General features: G+C 41.8%; 2 protein-coding genes across 3 annotated transcripts in view; one reads left to right on the top strand and one right to left on the bottom strand.

Moving 5' to 3' along the window:
• Positions 1-19,720, bottom strand: part of uqcrc2b (ubiquinol-cytochrome c reductase core protein 2b) — a 124,581-nt gene that overhangs the window by 44,278 nt on the left and 60,583 nt on the right. The window lies entirely within an intron of this gene.
• Positions 1,272-19,720, top strand: part of LOC141758168 (cytohesin-3-like) — a 35,596-nt gene continuing 17,147 nt past the window's right edge. Inside the window, exons 1-5 of one of the 2 annotated variants that reach the window (XM_074619315.1) lie at positions 1,272-1,639; positions 17,131-17,213; positions 17,658-17,722; positions 19,235-19,301; positions 19,467-19,585. In XM_074619315.1, the coding sequence (XP_074475416.1) occupies positions 1,621-1,639; positions 17,131-17,213; positions 17,658-17,722; positions 19,235-19,301; positions 19,467-19,585 (353 nt within the window). In that variant the 5' untranslated portion in view covers positions 1,272-1,620. Of the gene's footprint in view, positions 1,640-10,627; positions 10,698-17,130; positions 17,214-17,657; positions 17,723-19,234; positions 19,302-19,466; positions 19,586-19,720 lie in introns of those variants that run through there. The other variant, XM_074619314.1, reaches the window with a different exon arrangement.

Here is a 19,720-nt window from a genome sequence, read left to right as displayed (position 1 = left end):
CACACCAAAGTATGTAGTGCATAATATGTGATATCGGACGAAGCCCGGCCATTTGCGTTTTCACGTATTAGGGAGAAGTTTCAGTCGGTTGCAATTTGCAACCTCCTATACACTGCACCTTTAAGTATTTTTGTTGCTTATACCTTTATACAGTAAGTAATATTTTGAAGGTAGGACTTTTTTATAGTTTGATATTGCTACTTTTACATTTAAAAGGGACTGTTTGTAACTTCTTACATGTATAAATCAATCCGGGTCGGTGTCCCATGCGCGCTCGCGTGTGGCTACGCTGTTCAGACTCCAACACAAACTACACAGAAGCACCAAAACCGCAAAGTTATATCTAATGAAGCCCGTCTTGCAAAACAGTGTTGGCTGCGTTCGGAGGACGCGGGGGAGACCGTAGCTTTGGTCTCCAGGACCGGAGTCTCTGCTGTACTCTGCTCCTCTGCTCCTCTGCCTGCTTGCCTTCACTCACACACCGCGCTCGTACTCGCTATTTCGCTCCACTCGTGCATGCGCATACACTACACACTGCAGAAGACTTCGTAGCTCTGAGAATATCTTGTGAATGTCCAGTGGACGTTTGTGCAGAAATAAATGCTGCAGCTCCTCCAGACCAACAGAGGTTTCCCGTGTCTTGTGAAGTGACGGGGCTCCACAGCGAGAAACGTTATCATCTCTGACCAAAACTCCGGTGTCTCCTCCCCTGTTCCTTCTGACCGCGATCGGGAGGCTGAGGCAGGAAAAGCCAACACTAGGATCAGCAGTGATTCATGGAGAGACCTTCGTCTGGTCAGCTAACATTACTGCCAAGCAGGTGAAATATAGAGTGATATTGTGGTTTTAGCTGACGTGTGTCGCCTCACTGTGTTGAGCGATGCGTTCATGTCTATTTAGAGCGAGCACAAGCGTGAGCCCGACGCTGACTTTCGTTGACTTAGCGGCCACAGGTGTCGCTGTTAACAAGCATTTCTGATTCTTACAAACAGTCCCTTTAAATACTTCCTTCACCACCAGCAGCCACTAGTCCTCAGTGTTTTGTTGTGGGAATTTGGGATTTTTAAGCAATCAGTGGGGAATTTATTTATTGTCCAATTACAAGCATTTATAGGCTAGTTACAGTATTTTTAGATTCAAAACATTTAAATTGAGCTGCCTTTAGTGTGTGTGTGTGTGTAGTGTGTGCGTGTAGTGTGTGTGTGTGTGTGGTGTGGGGGTGCTATTAGTAGGGGCGGGGCTTGGTGACGTCACCGTGGTTGCAGTGTAGCTAATGTGGATGCAGACTGAGGAGCAGCGGAGGATGGAGCAGAGCAGAGCAGCAGAGAGGCAGCTGCTGTCTCACATCGCGGTCTGATGAAATATCCCTTCTGCAAATTAAGGACCTGATTTTAATCTACACCCAGACTGCGGTTCCTTTTTTTCTGTCTCTTTTTATATTCATTTCTACGCTGCCATCTTCGCACAGGTCCACTCCACTTCATCTAGTCTGTCAACACACCAGCTGTCTGTCAGCAGGGAGAAGAAAAGACAAAATCCTGTTGAAAAAAACACTCAAAATTACATTTTTCATTCGGACACACCTTTCTACTGGACTGCCCTGTCACTGCTACCATCAATATGGATGAAGACAATCACGGTAAGGCTGTTTTTATTCTGTCCCCATGCAGTAACACATTGGTTTCCTCTCCTCAGTGTGCATGGATGCATGGATGGATGGATGGATGGATGGATGTGTGAGTCAGGAGATGGAGGTATATGATCAGAACCAGGATGTTGTTGTGGTTTTTCCTGCAGACCAGCCCAGAAAAACAACAACAACAGTCTGCTGTCATGATTTATAACCTGATATTAAAGGAGCGTTCCTCATAAAAACAGAGAGGTGAGAGATAGAGTCTCCTGCAGAGAAAAAGCTGAAGTCATGGTATAAAACCCCCCAAAACACAGCAATTTTATCATGCATGCACCTTTTTCCATCTGTTTGATGTCTTGCTGTAAGGCTTTGAAGTTGCTCTCACTATCTCGTAGCCTCTAAACTGGTGGGAATTGATAAGATAATCTGACTGGCACTCTTCCATATGGAGGATATGACCCAGCAGGGTCTACATCCTTTTGCAAAAACATAAAAAGAAATAAAGAAAAAGAAGTCCCTGTTGGGATATTTGAGTCATACAGGAGATTAACCGTCTATACATTATGATTAGGTTGCAAAAGAAGCTGCAAATTGTGCAAAAACATAGAATGTGCAATGATGCAATGTAGCAAAAAACACTTTGAATGCACTAATCAGTTTAGAAAACATTCCTATTAAGAGAGGAAGTGCCTTCAGATTAAGTGTAATAAAGTCACATTGGGCTTTAATTACCCAATAGTGAATATTAGAAGAGTCATAGAAGGGAAAAAATCAAGTATAATGTGAGTATTTGGTGCCAGAGACCTGACTGTGTGTGATAAAGCTGAATGAATTGAACCCGTGCAGCTGCATGTCTAACCAGGATTAAAGCTCACATGGCGGGCGGCTGCAGCTCGGAGTCTCATATCAGTTATTATATGACATGTGTGCTGAAACACACACGCAGGATGCTTCTGGGTAGATAATTCAAACCGCCTTGTGGCTGAAGGCGTGTAGTGTAAACAAATGGCCATAGTCTGATAAGAGTTTGTCAGTTAAACTGTGAGAGATTAGCATGAGCCAGGGGGAGAGACACTCATCTGGACTTCCACTCTTGTTTCCCACATTATCCTCCATGTCTGAACAGACTAAAACCACGAAGCCTTGCCCTGAATTTGAGTGGAAGTGGGGATGACCCAGTTTGACCTATTTTATTGATCTTAATTTGCGCATACAGGGGCTGTGGTGTAGTAACAGAGCCTGCTCCTTAAGTAGCCATTGCTATTCTTGTCTTTCTACAATAATACTCCTCTCATGTCCTTATATTATTAGTAGTGGGCAACTGCGGGGTCTGAGAAGTGAAGCCAATGCAGAAGTGCCTTAAACTTGCATTCTTTCTAATAGCCAGCAGGGGGCGACTCCTCTGTCCTCTTCTGAAAATGAGCCTACTTCTCACTTGATTTATTACCTCAGTAAACATTGTAAACATGAGTTCATGGTCTCAATTGCTAGTTTCAAGTCTTCTTCAATACAGCACGATGTTCATTTAGTAAATTATGGTCGCATTTAGAGTCAAATAGACCATAAAGCAGGGGATGCTTTAGGGCGTGGCTACCTTGGGATTGACAGGTCGCTACCACGGCGTTGTCCGGTCTGGGAGTTGTCCGCGTTTTTGTCTTAACCTTTTCACAGTGTGTTTTCAGTTCGTGAAAGTTAATTGTAACATTTTTGGTCGCCTAAAAATGTCTTATTCAGCATTCGGTTGTACTTAGCTCCATCTTCTCTTGCCACCTCTGGTTGCAAAAAAACAAGAAGGTGACGGCCCAAATGCCAAACTCAAGGCTTCAAAACGGCAGTCCACAACCCAATGGGTGACGTCACGGTGACCATACGTCCACTTCTTATAAACAGTCGATGACTATTAGATACATTTTCATTATATTGCATTATACTTTCCTTTAGTGCCAACTTTGGGCACACATTGTACACAAGAAATTTCAAAATCTAATGCCGAAATTACCATGAAACTAATCGAGCATATTCATGATCCAGCGGGAAAGAACCCTTTATATTTTGAACAATTCATTAGCTTTACTCTGGTAAAAAAAAAGGACTTTGCAATAACACTATCTACTTTATTTTGTGTGTTTCTAGAGAGAGGTTTTAACCATGGTCTAAATGTTGTTTCAGGGGCTTGTTGAAAGTAACATTACTCTGAAAACCCAGTGAAGGACTTGACCTCTATCCTCCTTGTGATTTAAACCATGCCAATCACATGTTCCACCCGCCATAGATGAGGCCACTCGAAGAAAGAGATACCGGTCACTGAAACATGTGACAGGATGTCAGAGAGGCCCAGAGGCTCGCTGTCTGTGATCAAACTGGAAGCATTGTGACACAAGCACAGAGAGATTATGTGCAGCAGCATGTGAGAGTTATTAAAATAACTTACCATAAATGTTGAAGTAATTAAGAGCTCTTGTTCACTTCGCTCACTCACACCCTCGCTGCCTCTCGCTCTCTTGCACGCATCACTTAACATTGTTCCACATGCACACCTTGATACGCTGGTATCACAGCACGAGCACTTGGCGCTAAATTTGTCTCCGGCAGTCACTTACAGCAGCTGAAGTCACAGTTACACCTTCGTCAAGAGCTGTCGGCAATTAATTCAGTGAGTAATTCGATGGCAGGCCTAAATAAAAAAAAATATAAAGTTGTGATAACTTAATAGTTTTGAATCAGGACCTGCAGTATGTGGATCAAGTCGTGGCAGATTTAGTAGTCTACAGCTGCTATTTCAGTGTGGCAGACACCAGAGGTGTGGACTCGAGTCACATGACTTGGAATCGAGTCAGACTTGAGTCACAAATATGATGACATTAGACTCAACTTGACAAAATCAAAAAATACTTGCGACTCGACATGGAATTTAACACCAATGACTCTTGACTTCACTTTGACTTTAGCGTTTTGACTTGAAAATACTTGATACCTTAACCCAAGCACCCTAAGATTAAAAAGTATGTTATTTAAAATGTGTGCCACGAGTCAGTTAATTTCCCTTACTTTCCTGAATCAAATAACGTTAACGCTATTAATTCCCAACAATTCAACACTTGATTCCCCAGTTCCACTTTGTTTGAACCAATCCAACAGCATCCAATCAAGTTGCATATGAACATTTAAGGCTCCCGCAAGCCACCTCTCGTGAGGCTGAAACAGTGTGTGGGGACTGGAAGCTGCATTTGGGTGATCAAAGTCACTGATTACCCAGGGCCCCAAACCGAGGAAGGGGTGGCGAAGTTTGTGAACTGAGAGACCTTTCGTAGACCAATGGAAAACCAGTAAGGGACATCCTTGGTGGTGGAGTAACGGTGGTGTTGCAGCAAGGGGAGACCAACCTGCACAACATATTTGTCAGCTAAACTTATCTACAGACTGAATGAAACTGCATTTTTTGCGGTACTCAAAAAGCAATGGATTCATTAGTACATGTTTACTGCGCTCGCTAATCAGAGGTGGCGCTTCTCTGCTCTGCTTACATGCCACAGAGCAGACAGGGCCTGGCCTCAAAATGGACGAAAAATCAGCAACAGGCTCGAAATCCTAAGTGTTTTTATTACTCACGCGTCTATTTTTAGCATCATCGTATAGCTGGATGGAGAAGTGGAAAGAACACAGAAGCAGAAATTGGCTGGAAAGTGGCTCAGTCAACGGCTGGATGGAGGCCACGGATTTTAACACTTGGCTTTCTTGTATTTTCTCTTCTTTATAGCAGCTTTGTTATGCTGCAGTCGAGGGATTAATATGGGCTGAGTAAATGGCTGTTTTGGGAGTCTTAAAACGCTGAATGGAATTCACCTTTTAAAAAATGCCTTGCACCTGAATAAAGACGTCTGAGGCTCCTTAACAAAACACATCTTGTGTTTTTTGGGGGTACAGACGTCACAAAATGTGCTGAAATGTTTGTTAATGGGGCTTCCTTGACCATATTTCCTGTGTGATAACCCCACTGTGTCAATCAACACTCTCCTGTCTATCTGGCCGTGGGAAAAGTCGAATAGCAAAGTCCTTTCCTTCAATTCTTCTATTCTCTTTGGACTGAACGTGTGAGTGTGCGCTGAAATAACAAATCGTATCGGACTGCAGCACTTAATGTTTTGTCTGTAGGGGCCTTTTTAATGGTGCACACATGGCGGTGCCTGTGTGCAGTATCACGCCTCGGCTCTCTGATTGGAAATATCTCCCTTAGAAAGAAAAACGGTGCCTTTGTTCTCTGCATTTTCTTTGTAATCATCTCCTCAAACTTACTGGACATCTGACTATATGCAATTATTTCATATCGCATTCACCCCAGCAGGCATGAAACCTAAGCTAAGGTGGCTTTCTAGGAAACCTGAATCAACACAATGTGTGTGATTTCTTGGCGCCCAGGACTGTACTTCTGAGGGGGATTAGCCGGTAAGAAGGGGAAGTCGGTGTGATTAGGGTACGGCCTTTATTGTGGTTGCAGGGTGAGTGTGTGGGAGGACATCAGACAGTCACTAGGGGCGAGCTGCTCTCTAGCTTTACTTCGCTAAGGGAGACTGGCTGGATTATTGTAAGTGGTTGGTGCTGAATGGCTAGACAGCAGCAGAGCAGAGCTCCCACATCTGTGTCTGTCTGCATCTGCATGTTTCATCTACCTGACGTCTCCCTGGAGATGCGCTGCAGCGCTGCATGTGGAATCTGCTTTTAGGTAAAAATGCGTTGGAGCTGAAATGAATTAGTTGATCGACAGAAAATTAATCAACAACTATTTTGGCAAAAATGGCGAAGATCTGGTCACTAGTTCCAGCCTCTCAAATGTGAATATTTTTTGGTTTTATTAGTCTTCTACGATAGTAAACTAAATATCTTCTGGTTTTGAACTGTTAATCAGACAAAACAAGAATATGTCGCCATGGGGTCTGGGAAAATAATAATATAATAACAGTAGATTAATCTATAATTAAAATAATCATAATTCCATAATTAGTTGCAGCTAAAATAATCTTTTCAAGAGTGAAAAGTAAATCACAGTAAACTCTTTCCTTCCATGTGTAATGAAGCTACAAATATGGATGTAATACTGTAGTATGTTTTGGTCATTAATGTATTTTCCCTCCAATATTAGCTTGTCTATCTTAAAGGTGCAGTGTGTAGGATCTGGCGGCATCTAGCGGTGAGGTTGCAGATTGCAACCAACTGAAACTTCTCCCATGTGCCAAGCGTGTAGGAAAACTACGGTGGCCGACGCCGAAATGTGAAAACGTGAATGGCAGTATCTAAAGCCAGTGACTGGGCTGATGTATAAACATGGCGGCCGGAAGACAATGTTCCATATCTAGATATAAACGGCTCATTCTAAGGTAACAAAAACACAACAATTCTTATTTTCAGGTGATAATACACAAAAAAAAAACATCATTATTAATAATATATTCCATTTCTGCCAGTAGATCTCCTTAAATGCTACACACTGTTCCTTTTGGGAACAAACTATGACATTTTCAGCTAGTTGAACCAATAATCAGTTCCACACTCAGCCAGACGTCAGTAGTTTTAAGTAATAGTTTGAAATTTTGGTAAATTCGCTTTCTCGCTGACAGTTAGACAAAAAGCTCACTTTCTTGTCTGTACGCTAAAAATGAAGCTACAGCCAAGTGACGATAGCTTAGCTCAGCATAAAGACTGGAAACAGGGGAAACATTTAGCCTGGCTCCATCCAAAAGTAACAGAAATCTAGCTAAAGCTTGTTTGTTAACACTTTATATCTTGTCTGTTTAATTCATACAAAAACTTGGTGTAAAAAGGACATGTTGGGATTTTTCGGGGGGTTGTGTCACAGTCTATTACTTGGCGGATTTTGTTACCTTTTGACAGAGAAGTTTTCCTGTTTCCAGTCTTTGTGTTACGCTAAGTTTAGCGGCAGCTGGCGGCGGCTTCATTACCGTATCGATCTACTCCTAATTTTGACAAGAAAGCGAATAAGTGTATTTCCCAAACTGTCAAATAATTGACCAGTACAAATACCACCATATATCTTAAGCTATAAATCCTTTTAAAAGCCTTTCCTTTAATGTGAATGCTTTCCATGCTTCACATCTGTTTTATTCACCTGGCTGCAGAAAGAATTCCCCTTTGGGTATAAAAACATGGAGCTACATTGCATTCACCACTTGCAAATTTCCTGCAACACCCCAGTAGCCTGACATGAATGTCTGCAATGTTTTAGGGGGGGAAAAAAAGCGTCTTTTATGTGTGTCGACACAGTTGCCAAAAAAATGTGTTCAAATGTACTCTTTACAATCTCGTCGGTTGACCCGGCAGGCTGGCTGTGTTGTTTAAAGGCTTAAGGGGAGATTTGGAAAGAACAGAAATTCATTCTTACTGCCAAGATTATGGGTTTTGTGGTGCAACATTAGAAGATTAAACACATAGCACGGTACCACATGCAACCAGACAAATACACGAACACAGACAGGGCTGGCGCGTGACGTGCAGGGATTGAGCCGGAGCTTGTAACAAACTGCACTGCTTAAGTGTTGAGAGAGAAGACTACATATGGACCTGATTAGGAGAGAGACTGGGGAGGCTTCCCGACATGTTCCCATCACCATGGTAGTGTGTGTGTGTGTGTGTGTGTGTGTGTGTGTGTGTGTGTGTGTGAGGGATACAAGACAGTGTAAGGCTGCTGTCGTGAAAAGAGGTACGCTCTGCCTGGAGTTATTGCTCGGAGCTGTCGAGAGGAGAAGCTCTTTAAGCGCGAGACAGAGAGCAGATGGGAGACAAAAGGAACGGCAAATTAAATGAGCGGGAGTCTGGGAGGAACACAGACGGACATTGAGGGCAGCAGAGATGTGCTGTGTTCGAGTAATCCACACCTAATGTCAGTGGAAGGAGGGTTAAGAGACGACATGGTCCAGCTGACCATACAGACAGGGTGAAGGAGGGGTGTTCATAGAAAGAGAGAGGCTGGAGAGTAGACAATGTGTTTCTTGGCGTCTGGCTCAATAGAAATGGAGAATCACACCAACGCCCAGCTCGTTCTCACCTTAATACATGTCCTGGCTCTCTTTCATTTCAATTCCTGCACTTTTTCTTTCATGATCAAGTGTATATTTTCCCTCCTGTTCTGTTTTCTAATAGACCTGGTGAGGACAGAGCTGTCTTTGATCCAGCAGGTAGCCATGGGACAGGTTGCTATGTAACATGATCCATCTATTAGGAACCAGCCAATACCAAGAGAGACCAATTAATCTAAAACTTTGTGGGTGGTTTCTGTTATTGTGAATGGGATAATGGTTGTCCGCCAAAGTCAGTGTTTTTGCAGGCAGGCGCACAACCATCACAGGAACATCCTGAACCGACACAGAGCTACACGTCCTGGTCAACAGAGCCGCACACCGAAAGGTTTTGAAGTCGGTGCCAATCATCCAGGTTGACCCTCTCTCCCCGTTGGTGTCCGCACATCATCAGCATCATCAGAGATATCGAAAACGTATTTCCTCTCATTCATCGTGTACAGAATAAAAAAGCACCCAATACAGATTTCAAAATTGCCTCCCAAGCTAGATATCTATCGCAATAACGGAGGTGAGCGTGTTCATATCAGATAAAGCGTTGCATTCATTCTGCTTCCTGTCAATCACCTGACAACCGCAGGAAGCAACAGCAGTGTCTGTTGTCAGGAAATGATCCCTCAAATATATGTCGACTTTCAAAAATGTATTGTGACATCCATGTCTTCCATCCTTTGTTTGTTGAGACCAGGATTATTTCCAAAGCGTGAATTTCCAATCCAATTCAATCCAAATGTATTTATAAAGCACATTTAAAAACAACAAAAGTTGACCAAAGTGCTGTACAATTATACATAAAAAACATAAAAACAACACAATAAAACACTAAGACCAAACAGACATTAAAATAATAAAAGCGTTAAGACCAATAGGAAAGGAAAAAGGATTAAAATAGTCAACTCTCCTGCCGAGCCAAAAGCCAAGGAATAAATGTGCGTTTTGAGGTTTGATTTAAAAAACAGGCAATGTGGGGGACAGACGAACAAACGAATTTTACAATAATAAAAGCAAGGGAATGCTAAATCAGCTATGTTAGCAGCTATGTGGGGTTGTACTGAGGCACAACGGTGCTTTGAGCTAAATGGTAAAATCAGCAGGCTAACATGCTAACCATGTTCACCATCCTAGTTTAGCCAAGCCCCCAGGAAGAGTGCCGAGCAATGGAGCACATTTTCGTACTTGCAAAACGGTGGAATTACAACTTCCGGGTCGGTCATGTGATTCCAACGTTAGGCTATAAACGAACTACACCACAGTCGCATGAGTGCAAGTACACACAACGAGGCTGTAGAGGCAGACGTGTCGGCGTGATGACGTCTTATAGTCTCATTTAGCCACTTGTTAGCAATCGCATTTACATAAAATCTTGAAAATTCAAGTGTGGGATATTATGTTAAAGTATGTTTTGGAGATGTTTAGTATTAAAGTATTTTTCCTCCAATATTAGTTTTACACAAGAGCTGGGGAAAAAAAAGACCCGTCTATCTTAAAGGTGCAGTGCGTAGGATCTGGCGGCATCTAGCAGTGAGGTTGCAGATTGCAACCAACTCAAATTTCTCCCGTGTGCCAAGCGTGTAGAAGAAACTACGTTGGCCGACGTGAAAACGCGAATGGTCCTATCTAGAACCAGCGTTTGGTTTGTACATTCTGGGCTATTGTAGAAACATGGCGGCCGGCTCCATGGAGAGGACCTGCTCCGTATGTAGATATAAACGGCTCATTCTAAGGTTACGAAAACACGACAATTTGTATTTTAAGGTGATTATACATTAAAGAAAACATACCTATTAATATTATATTCCATTCCTTTCAATAGATCGACCTAAATGTTACACACTGTTCTTTGAGACAAGGGAACCGGAAGTGCTAAAATGCTAACTCATTTCCGGGTTTTAGGACTCATTCTTGCACCACTCTTGGCCCAATGACTGCGGAAGATCGCCTCCGACGCTGTATCCAATTCTCTTCATACATCAATGGTAATGTTTACCGTGTTCACCATCTTAGTTTAGCGTGTTAGCATGCTAACATTTGCTAATTAACACGAAACACAGACAGTTGTGCTTGGACGTAATGTGAACTAGACGTAGATAGTAGTAAAGAGGCTTTAACTCTCCATGTAACACCAGTATTCAGCCACTTTTTGCTTAATTTGAGATATTCTAGCACTGTGAGAGAATGAAAGTGAATTACATTAACATAGATTTTATAGACTAAACTTTTACAGCGTCCCTCTAAATTCTGGCTAAAACCTGTTGACACCAGTGAGTGAACAGGGGGCCACTTGGACAGCACTCGGCCTGTGAAAGCCCCCCGTCCTGCCTCGGACGCCAGAAGAAACAGCATCCATCTAATCCATTCTCAGGCCGATCAAATCATCAGATTATGGTTACTTTGGCCGCCAGCATATGGCAGTGGAAGCCCCTCAGATTCTGCTGGAGTTGTTCATCGAATCAAATATTGACACAGTGCTGATGCCGAGCAGATGTGTGATATAAGGAGGACATCGTGTGCGGACCACCTCCGATGCAACAACACACACACTCGCACAAATGCACTCACAGCAGGAGGTCACTCCCCAAAACTGCAGATTAACCAGAGCAATCAGCGTGAGGGCTCTTCAGCTCCCCGAGCCCCAGATTCTCCTCGTGACCCCAGATGTAGTTAAAAATTGAAGCCATATTAGCTCCCCAAATCTCTCCTCTCACGCAACGGCCAGGACTGTTGTTACTGAGTTATTAATGTACAGGCTACAGCACAGTGTACTGTACTGATGCTCGATTTCACCGGCACAGATACCACATGCAACACAAATAACTTTTTCATACAATTTGAAAGGGAGTCATCTCAAAATGTGCCACTTGTTAAGGAATAGTCCGTTTTGCTACTTCCCATACCTGATTCATTTAGCAGAATAATGATTCAGCACACACAGAAGCGTATATGTTTTCTGTTTTAATTGATTTCTATATGGTAGGTCTGTCCTTTCTTTTGTTCTTTCTCTCTATGTAGAGCTGAATCGACTAGTCAGTTAACCAATTCATTTGTTTAAAATGATTTGATCTACAGAACATCATCAATAGAATGGCATCTATTGATAATCAATTAATAATTTAAGTCATTTTTTCAAGAAAGAATGCTAAACATTCTCTAGTTCCCGCTTCTCAGTTGTGAAGGATTGCTGCGTTCCTGTATCATATGTGATAGTTAATTCAATATATTTAGGTTTTGGACTCTTGATCAGACAAAATAAAGAGTTTAAAGAAGTTGCTTCAGGAAATATGATTGTTTTTCCCTGTTTTCTGCCATTCTATGGACCAATGAATTGCTTAATTGAGAAAAATAATCTGCAGATTATACACAATAATGAAAATAATTGTTAGATGCATTTTCCAGCAGCAACAGCAGTTTTGAAGAAAAAATGAAAACATGAAGAAGAACTTTAGTACGTGTTCATCCTTAGGAGCTACAGCTCTCATGGCTGAACAAACATATGAAAGAGAGCTATATGACGTAAAGAGTCTTGCAGATGAACACTTTACAGATTAGGTTTTAAAGGAGACTAGAATGAAATGAATAGAATTAGAGGTTTTCCTCATTAAATGTAATCTCTCATTCAGCACTTCTTTCATCTGTCTTGTGTTGCTGGGATTTACTTTCCATATTCTAAGAGCATCTATCACAGCACTAGCCAAGTTAAACAGCAATTCATTGAAATTTAAACAACCATTAATTAAACAGCTCCCATGGAATTTGCATGTGATTTCTTCCATATCCATGATATTCACCAACTATTAATGTCATTCATAAACTTTTTTAGCTGTAATCTCTGCTGTCTAAACAAGTAAACAACAATATAACAATGTTTTTCAAAAACGTACAATCCTTATCAAGACGTATGGAGTGAACCACGTGACATACTGTTGAGGATTTGCTAATTTTGGTCATTTATACATTTTTTTAACAATGTTTTCTTGTTTTTGTAACACTGGCGTCTCCGTTTCACTTATTGCTACATGGCAGCACGCTTTTTGCACATGCCCGTAAACCCCCCGTGTGCGTGACCTTTCACCGTCTGCATCGTGACCTCCTTCACCTCCTCACTTTGGCCTTTTGCGCTGACGTCCCGGCATTCCTGCTTTGTGGGCTCAGAGCCAAAGTGCCTCTGCAGACGGCTACGCCAGACTATCTCCTGCTGCACATCACATCATTTCATCACTGGAGCAAAGTAGGTTAGAGGAGGGCAGCGGCTGGTCGGCGGCAACATCTGTGTATGTACGTGCTGTTATAGTGTCCATCACACTTCCGCTCTGAAAGACTCGTATTGTGTTTACAGAGCGGAGGGGAGGGCAAACGTGTGGGATTAGCGCCAGCTGCCGTTAGCGTGCGTGTGCTCATGTGCAGTTACATGCACGTTTCTCTGTCTGCATGTATGACCCAGGCCTTAATACAGAGCGTGTCCTCGTCTACAGTTAGAGGGATTGGGGGCGGCGGGTTTCAGATTAGAGTCTGGATCCAGGAGGAGGTTTCCCTTGCCTTCCCGCTTCCTTGCATGTGTCCCATTGTAATGTGCGGCGGGGCCAACCAGGGTAACAGGGTTATCTTTTTTTTTTAAAGCTCATCCACTTTAAAAGACATTACAGCCGTTAAAGTCGCTAGTCTAAAGCCAGTAGATCTGGACAAATCCTCCCTCACTCACACGAGTCAGTGAAAACTGGGCCAGCAGCCAGTGTTAAGTGAGCGTGGGATTTTCACTCTGAGCTCCATGTGCTCTGTCGCAACTGGTATGAATACTGGTTTTTAAGTTTTTCGATCGCTTCTCAAGACGTATAAATTTGATTTATTCTCCCCCTCTCTGTCTTTCCACTCTAACAAATGGCCTTATTGATATGCGACCAAAATAAACATGGTGAAAGTTATGAAACTGAAGGGTGATGAGGACTGGTTTGCGTGGGCCAAAGCATCCCAGCATTAGTTTAAATGCCATCAAAGCCTCTGGTTTCAGTGGGTGGCCACGGGGACAGTTGTTAGTTTTGGGTGTGATAAGCAGCAGGGGATTTACTCCTAAAAGTAGATTTGGGGGGATTTTGTTTTTTAAGGGGGAAACTCTTGTTCTGTGGTGCACATGTTAGAGTTTAAACCCTTTGGACCCTCTCAACCCGCCGCTCCATACAGTGGATTTTCTGAGCTTTTCATATAGCAGATTTATTTTAAATATCACAGAGATTCAAATGGGCTTCGAGTCTAGTTTTCTGCATGCACACATTGAAATCAGCTACCCCACTATTGGACTATCTGACCCTCCCAAGGTTTACTATGAAGCAATGACTCACACCATAAATGATTTTAGTAGATTACCAGTCGAGCGTGTCTGTGTTTGGTTTGAACGTGTGCGGAGGTAACGACCAGCCCCACGACGCCCTCCGTGCTTGTTGAAGACACTAAACTCATTTCCTGAATGAGTCATATAGAAGGTCACAGGTGTGTTAATAATGTAATTGGTGGACCACCTCTGTAGAAGAGCGTCCCCCCACCACTAAACAAGATTATGTACTGGAACAGAGACTAGCACTGGTTTTATAGTCCTCTATATTATCAAACGTGGTTCGAAAGACATATAATATAGTATATAATACAGTAAGAGAGACCTGGATTGGAGGGTAATGGCAATGCTTTGCCATTAATGGTGGTAGGCTTTTATTAAAGGCAGCATCCTCCGCTTTTCATTAGATTTGTAATGAATCAAGATTTCAATCATGCACATTGTTGCAGCCAGTGGAGATCTCCATTAGCTAATGCACGGCCTCAGGCGAATGGAAAACATGGAGCTGTCATCTTACTCTGAGCAACAAAAAGACAAAGAAGAATCCCAATATTAGGGCCGCAACTAATGATTTTTTCCCATTATTGATTAATCTGCTGATTAATCAATAATGTAAAAAAACATTAGTTGCGATTGATTGTTGATTATCATCGACTGGTTTGGTCTATGTGAAAATATAAAATGCCCGTCACAAATGAACATATTCATATTGCTTGTTTTGTCTAAGCAACGGTTCAAAACGTAGTATTAAGTTAACTATATAAAGACAAAGAAAACTAATATTTGCAAATATATACATTAGAGAAGCAGGAACCAATGTCATTTTTTTGTTCAATAGTCATGCTAGCATCCTGCAAGGCTGTTCTTAGGCATAGTAGTGTTTTGAGCTAAATGTTAACGTCAATATGCTAACATGCTTATGTTTATCATGTTCAATGGTTACCATGGTCACTAACGTTTGTTAGTTGGCAATAAACACAAAGTACAGCTGAGGTTGATGGAAATGTTATTAGTTTTGCATGTAGCCTATTGGTCATACATTTAAGTAGCCTATTGGAAAATGTACCTGCTAGTTTATGTTCCAACTCTGCAAAATATAGTCTGGTTTGTGTGTCTGTCAAATCAGTTCATGAATGAATTGAAAAATTGTAAAAAAAAGTGTAATATCTTTCAGTTTTATCAGAATTAGAGGAGTGCCGTGGCCGTAACAACCTTTTGAAGTTTGAAATGTTGACCTTTTAATTATAGCGTTTCATCAGGCCAAACACTTTTTGTCTTTTTTAAACTGGAAAAAACACACAGATAAAATGCACTAACCCCCCTAGGCGTTTCAAATTAAATGTCAAAAGGTCAAACATTTTGACATTTAATTTTAATGCTCTCATTAGCTCGGCGAGTTTAAAGTAATAGTTTGACATTTATTCTCTTTCTTGTAACAAAATTTGATCAAACAAACAAGATATAACATGTTAATTAGTGAGCTTTAGTGATGCTGGTAGGGTTTTTTCTTTTTTGTTTAACCTTCAAACAAACCCTGGCCAGCTGCTTCCCCATTTTCCCCATTGTTTTTTATGCTAAGCTAAGCTAATCACCTGCTTGCCCTTGCCTTATATTTACTGGACATACATCAATCTTCTATCCAACTCTGCAAGAAAGTGTATAAAGAGTATTTCCCAAAAATGTCAAACTATTGCTTCAAGTACAAACCCTTCAAACTCAGCGCAACAATGGATCTTATACCCGCAGGCTAACTTCTGCTGTGTTTGAGATATCCTGTAGGACAGCTGGACAGATGATGCAGAAAGCATTCCTCAGGTAGAAGATTAAAGAACTGTGTAAAACAGCCTTGAAACTTTTTAAGAGCACTAATTGGTTTCAGAGCCGCGTCCACAGCGCTCACAGTCGTATTGTATAAGTGCTGCGAGGTAGCCGGAGGTCAGCGACGTTAATTAACATCTTTTATTTTCATCCTCTCAGTCATTGTGCGTTTATATCCCCCATCTCTTGTCTATTAAAAAAACATGGCCCACAAAGGAAATCCCTCAGCTGTTCCTCCCGCTGTTTACCTGACCCTCATCACGGTGCTTCACGATTACATAACTAGGTTAGGAAGCGCCTTTTGTTTCAGGGTTAATGTGAACACACCATTTATAACAATACTCAGCTCCTCTCAACGCAAACTCTTTTGAATTAAAAGTGGGCTGAATGCTTCCCTCCTTGTTTTACTTTAATTGGCGCCGCTTCCCGCCTGCGGAGGGAAAATAACAAGTTTTTTTTCTCTCCTTTAGCAACATGTAGGCACAAAGCTGCGACTGTGATATTAGACGTGCCATTTTTTCCCGTTGAGAGATTTTGCGTTTTCTGCCTCTAAGCTGGTTTAATGAAGCGAGCTCGCGCAGGATCTTCTGTGCTGCGGAAAGATGAAGGGAAATTGAGAAATAAAGTGTGCGTGGGGGAGAATGAAACAGAGAGAGAGTGAGAGGGGAGGAGGGGAAGTGGGATAAAAGATTGAAAAACAAGATTGAGACAGAAAGACGGAGTGAAGAAGAGGGGGGAAGAGACATCGAACAGATTATCCTCCCCTCTTTTTGCCTGGAGCTCTGAAAACCCTCACGACCGGGGGAATCAGGGTCGTATAGGCCGTGTTAAATTAGCAAATTCACTTTTAATGAAAGAAAACTTAATCTGGATTGGTTTTATTAATAGAATTTGCCCCTGAGCCAAGTGGAGACGGAAGGAAAACACTTTCAAGTGGAATAATTAAGACCCTTTGCCTTCTCTCTTTCTCTAGTTAATTAAGACGAACATGAAGGCTTGTGATATGTGTTGCTTTTGCTGAACAAGTCAAAACAGTTGATGCAGCAGCAGCAGCAGCAGCAGCAGCCCCGTCACTTTACCGCATGAGGAGTGTGAATCTTTCTCGTTTTTTTACACCATCTCTGGCTGTGAACTCCTTAAGAACTTAGTAGGTGCTAGATTGGATTTACTTCTCTCATCTGCAGTGAGCTGAGAGAGTATATGTGCGATGCGAGCTGTGTACAAATGAGGTTTTAAGGTCTGCTCTGTTTTTTCTCCATCACGTGTTTCAGTTCCTGAGGATCTGTCCCTGGAGGAGAGGGATGAGCTGTCAAACATCCGACGCAGGAAGAAAGAGCTGCTCGATGATATTGAGGTGTGTGTTTGCAACATGTGAGCGTATACAATATGTTCAGGGTACATTTGAGCTTCACCTCAGTAGCTCAAGCGTCTGTTCATTAGCAGTGCAGTGTAACTATGGTGATAGTCTTGCTTTTTTTTTTTTTTTTTTTTTATAAATGTCATGGACTGTATTGATAGTAGATCATTTTAATGTGAAACTGGGAACTAAAATATTCAGCAGTACAGTATGTACTTATTTCTGACCTGTTAATTCTTGATAATTCAATTTGCCTACTTACTGTACTGCAGCACAGCAGGTCTATTTGCATGCTGTATGTAATGCAAATAGACCTGCAGTACATCTTTGCATGCCCACTTTGCTCACAAAAAGTATTTCCACTGCTGACTGTACAGTGCATATCTGTACCCCGGTACTTTATCCTGTTTTGACTTAAAGAAACTCACTCTTTTCTCGCAGAGGTTGAAGTTTGAGATAGCAGAGGTCATGACGGAGATCGAGCAGCTGACGTGCGTTGGAGAAAGGTAAGTAACTGAAGTCAAGATGCTTTGTCATTCTGCACCGATGTAGTTTGTGCATGCAATGTTTACATCTTAATATAGAAGCATTTATCAAGCATTTTCAAGGCTTGACAACTGTGTGTAAATGTGTAAATTCAACTTATTGAGACAAAAACTGATCATTATAAGCTTCGTAGAGGTAGAATTTAGGCGGAGCTGATGTATTGCATTGCATTGGATTGTACAGGTGACACACATTTATAGTTATTTAACTGGAAACTAGGGTTGTCAATCGATTAAAATATTGAATCGCAGTTAATCGCATGATTGTCCATAGTTAATCGCAAATGAATCGCACATTTTTCATCTTTCAAAATGTACCTAAAAGGGAGATTTGTTAAGTATTTAATACTCTTATCAACATGGGAGTGGGCAAATATGCTTGCTTAATGCAAATGTATGTATATATTTATTATTGGAAATCAATTAACAACACAAAACAATGACAAATATTGTCCAGAAACCCTCACAGGTGCTGCATTTAGCATAACAATATGCTCAAATCATAACATGGCCAACTTTTGAAAATGGCCATGACTGTTTTTCCTCGCCAAAATTTAGCGTAAGTTTGGAGCATTATTTAACCTACTTCGCGACAAGCTAGTATAGATACCAATGGATTCCTTATGTTTTCTAGTTTCATATGATACAAGTATCTTCACTCTGGATTTAAAACTGAGCCTGCTACAACCTAAAAATCGCAAGTTGCGTTAATGCGTTAAAGAAATTAGTGGCGTTAAAACAAATTTGCGTTAACATCGCATTAACTTTGACAGCACTACTGGAAATACTAGGAGACCAGGACCAAAGCGATAGTATTTACAGGCTTCTATAATGAATGTAGAAAATATTAGGAGCCTTTAAATAAACAACCACGAGTGGCACACATTTGTAGAATGTAAACTGTTCCTCAAGTCACTAAAATCCCCAAATTCCCAGAAAATAATACACAGAACATGACCTCTGTGACCTCTACAGCCCTAAATAACACTAATACTTGGTTTTACCTTCAGCTATAAATAGCCAGGACCAGAATATGACTCATTGCCTCTATCTTAGTTGAATTTGGGATTTGCATGTCCGGTCAGAGACGTCAAAGGCAGTTGGATTACAAAGGAATAGGCTCATATAGACGTAGCTGGGAAGGACGTGACTTTATGTGATAGCAATATTAGGTTACCATAGCTACCTGGTTGATTGTACAGATCAAATATTGACAGTGTATGTCGTCCAACCAAGAGCTGCATAAAACAAACAATGACAGACAATGTACAGTATACTGTATGTGCCCAGAGTCATCTGTTATTCTGATTAGGCTCAAGCATGCACACATGTTCACACACATACTGTACAATGGGTAGAACAGATGTGGCAGGAACTAGTATCATCTGTTGCGACTATAGATAAAGACAATCTGCTGTTTCAGTGTTTGGGGTAAATAAGTAGTAACCCTAATTAAATGCTTCTGTATTGCAGTAAAACATCCCAGAGAAACAAACAGATCGCCATGGGCAGGAAGAAGTTCAACATGGATCCAAAGAAGGTAGGCCTACCGTGTATCCTGTAACAGCTTCCACTCTCTCTGTAGCCTTGAAAGGAGCGATTTTCATCTGGTGTGAAGAGCGATCCATTCTCAGCCCTGTCATCTTCCATCATCTGTCCTCAATTGAGACGAGCAGCCATCCCGTTTTCTCCTCTTCCTCTCCAGGGAATCCAGTTCCTGCTGGAGAACGACCTCCTCCAGCACACTCCCGAAGACATCGCCCAGTTCCTCTACAAAGGCGAGGGCCTCAACAAGACCGTCATCGGAGACTACTTGGGCGAGCGGTGAGACAGAGCATCCATCAGTCCTCCTTACATGAGATTTATGCTCCCCCTGTGATTAGAGAAAGACATTAAGGGCTGGATTTATTGATTAATGAGGGAGAACATGATTGACCCCCCCAACATGAATCTTTGAGT

Source organism: Sebastes fasciatus, chromosome 20, assembly GCF_043250625.1.
Source record: "Sebastes fasciatus isolate fSebFas1 chromosome 20, fSebFas1.pri, whole genome shotgun sequence".
Taxonomy (NCBI): Eukaryota; Metazoa; Chordata; class Actinopteri; order Perciformes; family Sebastidae; genus Sebastes; species Sebastes fasciatus.
Note: the sequence above shows the minus strand (reverse complement) of the source record. Positions and strands in the feature narration are given on the sequence as shown.